Genomic DNA, 11133 nt, shown 5'->3' on the forward strand with positions numbered 1-11133 from the left:
TTTCATACTCTTATAAAGAATATTTTCACAATCTATCCTTTAAGAGCTAACATACCGTAGGTTTTCAGACCCTTATAAGAAATGCTTCGTGGAGGTGGGATCTCATAACCCACCCCCTAGGGAGCCCAGCGTCCTCGACACACTCCATGGTAACTGGTTCTAATACTATTTATAACAGTCCAAGTCAACCGCTAACAAATATTATCATCTTTGAACTTTCTCTCCTGAGCTTTCCTTCAAGGTTTTAAAACATGTCTGCTAGGGAAGGTTTCTACATCGAAATGTTTCGTTCTCCTCTCGAACCGATATGGGATCTCACAAGATCCCATACAAACCGAGGATAATTCTTTTGCAAATGCTGTCATGGCATCGAGTTTTTCTCTGTGATATGATAACAATGGCATTATGTGAGATAAGATGATGCAGTATTATTGAGAACTTTAAATAAATGCTCATCATCTGTTCCTTTTCCACTTTAATTCGTGTTTTGGATGCACATGTTTCACCTCATTTCTGGATTGACAGTAGAATCATGTAGACAATTAACAATGTTGCAACTTTGATGTGAGTGAAAGAGGCATGGGATTCATTATGAACAAACAATCAGAGTAATAATCAGCTTACAACAATCATTCATTTCCATCCTCTCTTTAATTTGGTGGGGGCAGGAGAAACCCCCAATCCACATCTTCAAATATAACCTACACGGCTCCAAGTTAGAGACTGAAGTTGATGTGACTTCCACCATGTTTTCAACTTTAGAATGTCAAGTTGTAAGCTGAAATTTCAAGTGTGGGACAACCCTTGTTCTGTAGTGATGTTATTTTTCAGGTCAACTGATGTTGGAGCTTGATGTAACGCTTGTTGATTGACAAAGGCTCAAGTTATGTTGATGCAAAGGCTTTAAAATGGGTTCTGGAGGACATGGTGCAGGAGCCGGGTGAGCTATGTAGGTAGGGATTTCTTCACCAGGCATCAGTACTGATACTCCCCGGGCATAAACTGTCATCTACATAAATCACGTAATAAAGAATCAACCAATCAATCCAACTGTATAAAGCTACTCAAACTACTCAAGCGGACTAGTAGATATTGTTCTCTTTGAGTTTTTCCTTCTAGCCTTTAAAAAATATATGCTAAGGAGGAGTTTCTACACCTTTATAAAGAATGTTTCGTTCCTCTCCAACCGATATGGGATCTCACAATCCACCTCACTTAAGGGTCTAGCGTCCTCGCTGGTACACTACCCAATAACTGGTTCTGATACCATTTGTAACAACTCAAGCCCACCGCTAACATATATTGTCCTGTTTGGGCTCCCCCTCAAGGTTTTTAAACGTATCTATTAGAGAGAAGTTTCCAGAAATGTATTGTTCCCTTCTCCAACCGATGTGAAATCTCACAATCCACCCCCCTTGAGGGCCTAGCGTCCTCGCTGGCACACCACCCCGTAACTAGCTCTGATACCATTCGTACCAACCCAAGCTCACTGCTAACATATATTATCCGCTTTAGCCAGTTACGTATCGCCGTCAACCTCACGATTCTAAAACGCATTTGTTAGAGAAAGGTTTATTTCGTTCTAATCTCAAACCAACGTGGATCTTAAATAAATCATCTAGCTACTAGTATCATGGTTTTCAAAATGTTACAAGAATTCAGCAGTGGTACAAAAGAAGGTCATAGTCAGAAATGATTAAGCATGTTCGACAGACGCAATAAAGTAGTAGTTTTTTGTTTGATTGTTGTCACAAACTTATGCATGACAGTTCTGTAGCATGTTGTTCATCAGAGAGAGAAAGAGAGAGATAGGTATATTAATGGCTTGAGCACTGTACAGCCACTGTTGAAAACAGTACAGAATTATAAATTTGCTTAAAAAACAGATGAATCAAAACCTCACTCCAATAGAACATTAATGCTTGTCTGAACCTTTTTCCCCTTTTTCTTTTGGCTTTCCCTCCCTTATTAAGAGAAAAAACAGCCACATGATCAAACATGATGGTCACTAAAAGCAAATGTCCTCAAACAACAAAGATAACTCATAATAATCATAACTATTCTGATTTTCAGTTGAAAATAGCTGTCCTATGAGCAAAAAGGAGGACAACTTTATCATCCTTGAGATGCAAGAATAGAACACAAACTAGTGGAAGTAGATTCAGATTGATCCCAGGACCTCCTATTTCAATACCCTTATACTCTGCTACTATATTTTCCAACACAATAAAGCTGAAAGTATCACTCAAATCTTTGAATACATGCTTGTATGCTACAACTATACCTCATAGAATGTAGGAAAAGTATTGAAAATGGTGCCAGATGAGAGACTTTGAGACACTTTATAAAGCTACAAATACTTTAAAATATGTGCACATTACTATACTGTAATCAGAAAGGGGAACATAGCATGTGATTATGTTTGTAATTAACTTGCTACTGCACCTAAGGTTTATGAACAGTTGTGCTATATCTTGCTTGATATGAACAATGCATTTAATGGTGTAGGATCGATTTGTTGACTAAGCGTGAGATCGATCCTTCATCGGTTGGAGAGGGGAACGAAACATTCTTATAAGGGCATGTAAACATCTCACTTACAAACATGTTTTAAAGAAAAATCTAAAAAAAGACAATATGTGCTAGTGGTGGGCTTAGACGGTATGCCAACGAGGACGCTAGGCTTCCAAAAGGGGTGAATTGTGAGTTCTCACACCGGTTGAAGAGTGGAACGAAACATTCCTAATAGACGCAGTGGTTTGGGCTGTTACACTAAGTTTGTTGGATCAAGATGACTTTGAATAATCTATTCTTTAAAATGCCATCTGCTACAGTTTCACAAGCAACTAATGCTTAAAAAACGAAGAGCAGCTTCCACATTTTAATGCCTTATGAACATGTTTTTCCCATCAAATTCTATACTGGTTTGGATTGCTTTGACAATTGAGACAAAAACACATGCTACCTACATGCTGTGGACCCTTATCCTTAAAATCTAGAAGGAAGAAGACTATTGTATTAACGTTATCAAACAGAGGTAATGTAGAAATTTCCAGAAGAGAACTGTTTGAAAATAGTTTAAACATTATTAATTGTCACCAAAAGAGATAGAACTATGATTCAGGTTAGTAACACCATAAGATAATCACAAGGCCACGACAAACTTCCATAAACAAACAGATATTATCAGCAACATCAAGGAGGGCGTTGATCTAAACCTCTAAAGATTAAGAACAAAAGAGTTTCATGGTTTGATGTGAAATGCAACAAAACAGTGATTAGATAGGCCAATAATGCAGCCCACTAGAGGAACTAAGTGCCAACAAGTTATGCCATCATTCTTGAAGATAATGAAATTTCATAAGATTCACAGGCTACCCATCAAGCCTTAAACCAGCTAAAACAAAGCACAAACAACTAAAAAGACCAAACAAAATGTAGGGTAAATTGAAGAAAAGAGAAGACAAAAACCTTGGGAGATGGGTAACGAGGCTTTCCATCGAGCATCATCTGGGCTTCAAGATCAGAAGGCGGCCGGCCAATAGCCGCCGGCGATCTAGGTCTGAGAAACCTCTCAAAAATGGCCATAACAAGGAACATAGAGATGAGAATGGCAGTAGCCACAAACCCAAATGACACGGCATTAACCGAATCATCAAAACGGCTCCAATACTCATCTCTTTCTGGGTTCAACGGTGACACAGCCGGCAGCGCCGGCGCTATCGCCTCCCATTTTTGGTCACTGCCCATTAAAACCAAACCCAAGTAACAAGAAGCAACCCACTCTGTTTTTTCTCTCTCGTGCTAGAACTTCTAATAATGGCGAAGGGCCATGGCTGCAGAGAATTGGGTGTTTTTTAGAGAGAGCGGAATTGGGTTCAAAAAGAAGATGAAGTTAAAGGGAGGGATGGCTACAATGATTACATCAAGACCAGTGATTCAAAGGCCATGTGCCATGAAAGAGTGGAGATTTTGCAGAAGAGAAGATCGTTTGCAGGCTTTATTAACAAAATGCGAGAGTGTTTGTGTGCGTCTCAACTCAATTGCTATATCAGTATTGCAGAGCAAGGGCTCTTTTAACGTTGCTTTCAGAAAGAAAAACAAAAACAAAACACTTTTTGTTGGGCTGAGTGATGATTTCTTTAGAACATAATGGAAAAAGGAAGAGATTTGTTTAAAAAAATATAGTTATGTTGATGGAATGAAGAGAATGTTTAGAGATTTATACAAGTTTAGTTGAATCAAAAGGAAGATTAAATATGTTAATTGATTGGGAATGGCATGCTTAATTGATTGCATTGAGAATTGAACTTGTTTATTTTATTTGTTACGATAATGTAATCACTTAACATATGGATTATGATCTTTTAATTCTGCTCTAAGTGATGATGTTCATGTTTGACTCTTAATAGGTTACTTATAATGATGTTTTAATAATCATTACATTTTAAACCATACCAGTTTAACCTTGCAGCTTTTTCACATGTGAAAATAGTACACAAATTTTGAAAAAAATAAAAAAGATTTGAAACCTCGTTGCATGGAATGAACGATCATAAGAATAAAATGTTTAAAAATGGCTTAAAAGAATCGAAAATTACCATCCAACTGTGGTGCTTGGGGGCGTTACAAATGGTTTTAGAGCTAGACACTGGGTAGTGTGCTAACGAGGACGTTGGGCTCCCAAGGAAGAGTAGATTGTGATATCCCACATGTCCGTGTGTTAGTAGAGTCAAACACAAGACTAAGTGCTAGTGATGATGTTGGGTCACAAGAGGGTGGATTGTGAGATCCCACATGCCTGTTTGCTATTAGAGTCAGACACGGGACGATATGCTAACGAGGACGTTGAGTCCTCAAGGGGGTGGATTGTGAGATTCCACATGCCTGCGTGTTAGTAGAGCCAGACATGGGACGATGTGCCAACGAGGACGTTGAGCCCTCAAGAGAGTGGATTATGAAATCCCACCTGCTCGTGTGCTAATAGATCCATAGAAATGGTATTAGAGCCAGACATTTAACGGTGTCCTAACGAGGACGTTGGGTCCCCAATGGAGGTAGATTATGAGATCCTACGTGCTCGTGTGCTAGTAGACCTATTATAATGAGTCAAAGTAGATAATATCTATCGGTAATTGGTAACTCTAGATAAAAAAAAAATGTTAAAAGTGATTTTGAAATAATTTTTTTAAAAAAAGTATTTTTACCCATAATTCCACCCATATGGCCAGCCATATGAGTATAAATAAGAATTTAGAGATCTGGAGGGCCAATGGCACGTGCTACCAAATACGTGTCAGCAGTAGTGACCTTGCTTTCAGTCTTTCACGTGCCCTCTGCGTACGACACATCGAAAAAGCACCGTACCCAACCTGACCCCGGGGACCGCATCGCCAACGTGGATACGCACAACCTCCAGCCTATCACCTCTCGCCACGTCGCATTTCTCATTGGCCGGAACACATGACTCAGCATGCGGCGGAAGCACGAGAAGCTTAATGGACGGTGAAGATTTATCGGACGCGGGACTGATAAGGACCGTCAACTTTTTGAGGTGGGCGTTGGAAGTTGACTGTTTGGTTACAGTAATAATGATATCCGGGTCGAGAAAGGGTAAGGGGTGGAGCAGGTGTGGGTCAGAAAAGTGGACCATGTGAAAAAGTGGACCCGGGTCTGAAAGTTTGGACTCACGTGAATGTACCAACTTTCTGTGCACCTTTTTCTCTCTCTCACGCTCGTTTTACAAGTTGGGCTTCATGTTACTCTCACCTTCATAATTGGGCCCACTTAACGCTTAACATTTGGCCCATTTTAAAATTATATATATATATATATTTTACCTATGGATTAATTTTTTTTTTACTTTTACACCCTAAAAATGTAAATTTGGTGAGTTTTTTAAGGGTTGAAAAATACTTTTGGCCCATTTTTTACCTTTTAGTTTTATAGAGAGTGTCTAGTCCTATTCGAATCAGTGTCAATCACCGGACGGTGTGAGGTACTGGTCGGAGTAGAGCTAAACCCTCTTCGTAGTAGACACGAAGAATCGTGTGGCTGACAACGATATGTAATGAGCTAAAGGGGATAATATCTGCTAGTGGTGAGCTTAGACGGTTTCATTTTGATCTCTCTATCATTTGTTGACCACACTACAACAATATATGCGTTTTGTCACTTACTAATTCTAGATCTCTTATTCTTCACCCATGTCACGATTGTAGGCTTGTGCCCTTCTAATGTTGACATTATGTCGATGATGTTACTTATCATAGCTAGAGCTTTCACTCACTATACTACAATGGTCGATTTTAATCATTCTTCATGTTGTCAAATCAATCAGCAAAGTTATTCATCGGGTTGTCTTCAAATCGACATGCTCAACTCGACACACACACAAAAAAAGTTGGGTCGCCCTCGCTACATGGATTACGAAATTTTAAAATTTTAACACAATTTAGTTAAATTTAAGTTGTTTAAATATTTATTCAAGTTATATTTTAAATAGATGAAATTAAAATTTTAATGTAAAAAATTGAGTACAAAGATAAATAATTATGTATTATTTTGTAATTACCACGCAGCAATGGCTGCAAAGCTCCTTTTCGCCCTCCTCTTCAATGGGCTCCATACTCCTCCATGCGTCACCATTTGCCAACGTATCAAACACGTGGACAACCGACGTCATCCTAGAAGGATGATTTGGCATCTTACGTCCTGCAAGGAAGTACAAGTCAGCTCCAGCTGGCGCCATCGTGACGAATTTCGTTGCTGACAGAGCCTCGAATTGAGATCCTTCCACCTCATTCCAAATATTCAAATTCCAATCATATGCTTCAATCTGCCCTTTCCATGAATTTAAACAATCGCCGGAGCTGAACAACTTATCATCGACGGCGACGATCTGATACGGTGGAATGTCCAGCTGCCACATTCCAATTATCAAATTCCAACGGGATTCTTCGCCGTCGTACACTTCAGCAGAACTTCTCTCCATATTGCCGATGTAATCGTTGTTTCCGGCGAATCCGCCGATGACGTGAAATTTTCCTTGCCACGTCACCCCGACACACTTATGTCGGGAAGTACTCATATCTGGTAGCGATTGCCACTCGTCCAGTGCTGGATCGTATACTTCTGAAGACGCCATCCCAGTAGCTGTACAGAGCTGGCATTTCCCTCCAGCGACGTAAATCTTGTCGTTGATGACAGCGCAAGCAAAGTCGAACCGAGGGACGATGAGGGGTGCACATTTATACCATTTATTCTCACGCACGTTGTAACGCCAAACCTGTCGTCGAACTTCCAATTCGCTTCGGATTTGGTTGTCGACTGGAGCTATATTCTCGCAGAGGCGACCGCCAATGACGTATATGAATTCTCCGATTGAAACCATGGAAAATCCTTTGAGAGCGTGGTTTTCCAGAAGGCCAGGGATTGTAGTGACTCTGTTCCATGAGTTGTCTTGTGGGTTGTAACAATCAATCCAATTAGAGAGGGTGGTGCCTTGTGAAGCATCTTTGCCGCAATAGGAAACACAGATCTTGAAATTGGCTGACGGGTTTCCTGCAGGGGGCCGAGACGGGGACGCGGAAGCAGTCGAAACCGAACCCATATGGGGTTGATCAGTTTAAGGTGATGGCGGGGGAATTGAACAATGAGGATCGATGGAGGTTAAATAGGCAGGAAACAGTCGGATAATTCTAAGGACAGTAATTTGTTTGCATCGAAGGTCATAAATTGGGTGAAAAAAGAGAGGGGATTCATTAAACTGGTGACAAAAACTAAGTAAATTTCTTGTTCGTTCTTAGCCAATAAAGATTCGTCTACCTTTTCTAGTGTTGTTTCTTTGAAGCAGTGTGGTTTGAAGAAAACAAGGATGTCCCCTTGGCTAGTGAATTCAAAAAGATAAAACGTTGACAGAAGTGACCTGTCATTAAGAAATATGAACACTGATTTCCTTCAGGCACAATGGAAGACCGGGATAACGGGTAAGATACCGAAGATCAATGCAACAACCCACGCCTACTTCTAATAGATATTGTTCGTTTTGGCCCATTGCGTATAGTCATTAGCCTCACGGTTTTTAAAATATGTCTATTAGGAAGAGGTTTCCACATCTTTATAAGGAGTATTTCGTTCTCCTTTGCAACCGATGTGAGATTTCACAATTCACTCCTCTTATGGGCCTAGCATCCTCGATGGCACACCACCCAGTATCTAGCTTTGATACCATTTGTAACAGCCCAAGCCTACTGCTAACAAATATTGTCCGCTTTGGCTCGTTACGTATCGTCGTCAGTCTCACGGTTTTTAAAACGCGCTATTAGAGAGGGGTTCCTACACTCTTAGGAGTGTTTCGTCCTCCTCTCCAATTAATGTGGGATCTCACAATCCACCCTCCTTAGGGGGGCCTAGCATCCTCGCTGGCACACTATTCAATGTCTAACTCTGATACCATTTGTAACAGCCTAAGCCTACCGCTAACAGATATTGTCCGCTTTGGCCCGTTATGAATCACCGTAAGCCTCACGGATTTTAAAACACGTCTATTAGAGAGAGGTTTCCACACTCTTGTAAGGACTGTTTCGTTTACCTCTTGAACCGATGTGGGATCTCATAGGTACGAGAAACTTTTGTCTGAAAAAGAGGCATCCATGTCAAAAAAAACAAGAAAATGAGCCATGGCTATGTATGGTAGGATTGGTATTCAAGAAATAAACCCAGACAGCCAAAACAGAGCGTCCCTAGAACTCTGTTCACTACAATCAGTATTCAAGCCATGAAGTAGGCCAAAGCATGAATAACAAAATAAAACTGAGTATATAGGCATCAGAGCAGAGAAAAACTCAGTTTTCAATAAGTGTTCTAAACTTGACACGCCTTTTAATACTACCCATCCGATCATATCCTATGCCAATCTTGCTATGCATTAGTTTGATAGCTAAATCAGAGTTACCTGCCTTTCTCAAGCCATTGATAAGAACGGTACGTATTCTTCCTGGTATTTCCCGGCCCCGATCCACGATTCCATCTGCCAATTTGCAGGCTTCCTTGACGCGTCGGGCTTTGCACAATACGTTGATCATATCCTCGAATGCTGTCTCCGGAATGACACCCATAGGGGCAAGGTCATCCAAGATTTTGCAAGCCCTGGCTACCTTGCCACAAAGACACAGCCCTATGGCAAGAGCTCTGAAAGAAGCTACCGTTGGGGTGATTCCTTTGTCGATCATCGTGTCCCATAGCTTTATCGCCTCTTCATTTCTGTGCTCCTTGAACAGCCCGTCGATAAGAATTGTGTATGTATAAACTGTTTGATCACAGCCTTCTTCTTCCATCCTCCCAAAAAGTGTTAAAGCTTGATCAATCTTCCCATGCTTGGCTAGTGCATCTATAATGGCGTTATAACAATACGAATCTCGAGCACAACCCTTTTCGAACATTTCTTCGAAAAGATTTTCTGCTTCTACAATTCTCCCAGCCTTTCCAAGTCCATCAATCATACTAGCATAGAACATTGCATTGATCCCCACTCCTTTATTTCTGCAGAAATCAAAATATTCCATTGCTTCCTCCAATCTACCACTCTTGCACAATCCATTAACGACGACACTGTACGTAACAGCATCCGGTTCAAGCCCCTCATTTTTCATCCTCTCAAACAGCCTCATGGCCTCTCCCATGCTCCCACTTTTCGAGTACGAATCGATCAAAGCTGTATAAATTGCAACGTTCGCTCTACAATCTTTCTGATTCATCTTCTCGAAAACAGCATAAGCTTCCATACATTTTCCTTGCTTACAGAGCCCACCAATAACTAAACTATAAGAATGAGAAGGAATTTCCAGTCCCCTTTCTTCCATTTCAAGGTAAAGACTCAGACAAGTATCGAAATCTCCTTCGGAATAACACGCCTGGATCAATGTCATGTACGTAATCTTATCCGGGTTCACGTTCTTCATCTCCATAGCTCTAAATTTCTCCATTGCCTTGTGCATTTTCCCAGCCTTGCAATATCCTTTGATCATAACATTATATGTCACAGTGTCGGGCACAATCTTCCCACCATCCATAACCTCAAAAACCCTCTCAGCAGACTCAATAAACATTGAATTCACCAACCCATTAACCAAAAAGTTATAAGTATACAAACTCGGCTCAATCCCATTTTCCTTCATTCGACGCCAAACCCACAACAATTCCTCAACAAGCCCATGATTCCCAAGGCTCTTAATCAAAGAGTTAGCCGCTGATAGAGTCATTAACAGACCCTTACCTTTAAGTTCACAGAATATCAGTCTGATTTTCACCAAATCGGCCGAAAAAGTTAAGAGTTCAATCAAAGATACGTAACATTCGATCTTATGAACATATTTCTTCTGCTTACCCGCCCAATAAAAGAACCGAATAGCAATTTCAGGAACGTCACGAAGTTCAACAGATTGTAAAACAAATGCAACAAAGTTTGGCGATAACTTAATCAAAAACTTCCGACAAAAAGAATCTAAATTAGCTTCCATGTTCGAAGACCCATCCAGAAGATTCAAAATTTGAGCCACCCATGGAGATGGATCTGGGCGTTGAGAGCTCGAAACTACATCAGAGACATCCACAAAGGGTTCTATCCATTCGGGAGGAGGGAGAAGAGTGTTCGTAAAGACAAACCTGAAATTCTCGCCGAAACCACGAGTGACATTGCAATCTGAACTATTAGGTGATAATTTCCCATTTCGATACAAAGAATATGATTTAGGATCGAGTAAAGGAAGGGAACGAGATGAAGAGCAGAGGAATGAAGGCCTCAGTAGGGTTCTTCTCATTGGAGCTTTGCGCTACAAGGCGCGCAAGGGGATTAAAATTGAAGTATTTATAATTTATTATTATAATATAATAAATCAAACTGGCCATCAAATGGTCCCATGGTCTAGTGGTCAGGACATTGGACTCTGAATCCAGTAACCCGAGTTCAAATCTCGGTGGGACCTTTTTTCCAAATCTTTTTTTTTTTTTTTTTTTGATATTTATGATGAACTGAAGTTGACATTTTGGCCAATGCTTACGGTATGAAACTTCTCTTGCCTTTGTCTGGCATCAATGTTAAGAGTTTGTTCCTTCTATTGCTGTTTAAACAAG

The 11133-nt window shown here is 40.4% G+C and overlaps 3 protein-coding genes and 1 non-coding gene across 5 annotated transcripts; 1 reads left to right on the top strand and 3 right to left on the bottom strand.

The window, feature by feature from the left end:
* Positions 1-565: 565 nt before the first annotated feature.
* LOC111811824 lies at positions 566-4155 on the bottom strand. Of its 2 annotated transcripts, none has more exons than XM_023698864.1 (2): positions 3472-4155; positions 566-1009 (listed from the first exon to the last, which is right to left on the bottom strand). In XM_023698864.1, the coding sequence occupies exons 1-2, from the start codon at positions 3748-3750 to the stop codon at positions 833-835; spliced, it is 456 nt and encodes a 151-aa protein (XP_023554632.1). In that variant the 5' UTR covers positions 3751-4155; the 3' UTR covers positions 566-832. The 2 variants fall into 2 exon arrangements, with proteins under 2 accessions (XP_023554632.1, XP_023554633.1); XM_023698865.1 differs by lacking the exon at positions 566-1009 and adding an exon at positions 1521-1964.
* Positions 4156-5317: 1162 nt separating this feature from the next.
* Positions 5318-7612, bottom strand: LOC111776453 (kelch-like protein 21). The gene is made up of 2 exons (XM_023655887.1): positions 6575-7612; positions 5318-5572 (listed from the first exon to the last, which is right to left on the bottom strand). The coding sequence occupies exons 1-2, from the start codon at positions 7610-7612 to the stop codon at positions 5318-5320; spliced, it is 1293 nt and encodes a 430-aa protein (XP_023511655.1).
* Positions 7613-8686: 1074 nt separating this feature from the next.
* On the bottom strand, positions 8687-10820 carry LOC111811669 (pentatricopeptide repeat-containing protein At1g03560, mitochondrial). The gene has a single exon (XM_023698663.1). The coding sequence runs from the start codon at positions 10818-10820 to the stop codon at positions 8847-8849; it is 1974 nt and encodes a 657-aa protein (XP_023554431.1). The 3' UTR covers positions 8687-8846.
* A 93-nt stretch (positions 10821-10913) lies between these two features.
* On the top strand, positions 10914-10985 carry TRNAQ-CUG. The gene has a single exon. It is a non-coding gene; the product is annotated as a tRNA-Gln (tRNA).
* The last annotated feature ends 148 nt before the right edge of the window (positions 10986-11133 follow it).

This window comes from Cucurbita pepo, chromosome LG15, assembly GCF_002806865.2.
Source record: "Cucurbita pepo subsp. pepo cultivar mu-cu-16 chromosome LG15, ASM280686v2, whole genome shotgun sequence".
NCBI classification, from domain to species: Eukaryota; Viridiplantae; Streptophyta; class Magnoliopsida; order Cucurbitales; family Cucurbitaceae; genus Cucurbita; species Cucurbita pepo.

What these genes read in the sequence shown, in the direction of transcription:
- LOC111811824 (XM_023698864.1), bottom strand. Translation starts at nt 3,750, where the DNA reads ATGGGCAGTGACCAAAAATGGGAGGCGATAGCGCCGGCGCTGCCGGCT. An exon ending in CTCGTTACCCATCTCCCAAG is followed by an intron (nt 1,010 to 3,471) that starts GTTTTTGTCTTC and finishes TGATTTATGTAG; the next exon opens with ATGACAGTTTATGCCCGGGG.
- LOC111811669 (XM_023698663.1), bottom strand. Translation starts at nt 10,820, where the DNA reads ATGAGAAGAACCCTACTGAGGCCTTCATTCCTCTGCTCTTCATCTCGT.
- LOC111776453 (XM_023655887.1), bottom strand. Translation starts at nt 7,612, where the DNA reads ATGGGTTCGGTTTCGACTGCTTCCGCGTCCCCGTCTCGGCCCCCTGCA. An exon ending in TTTGCAGCCATTGCTGCGTG is followed by an intron (nt 5,573 to 6,574) that starts GTAATTACAAAA and finishes GTAACCAAACAG; the next exon opens with TCAACTTCCAACGCCCACCT.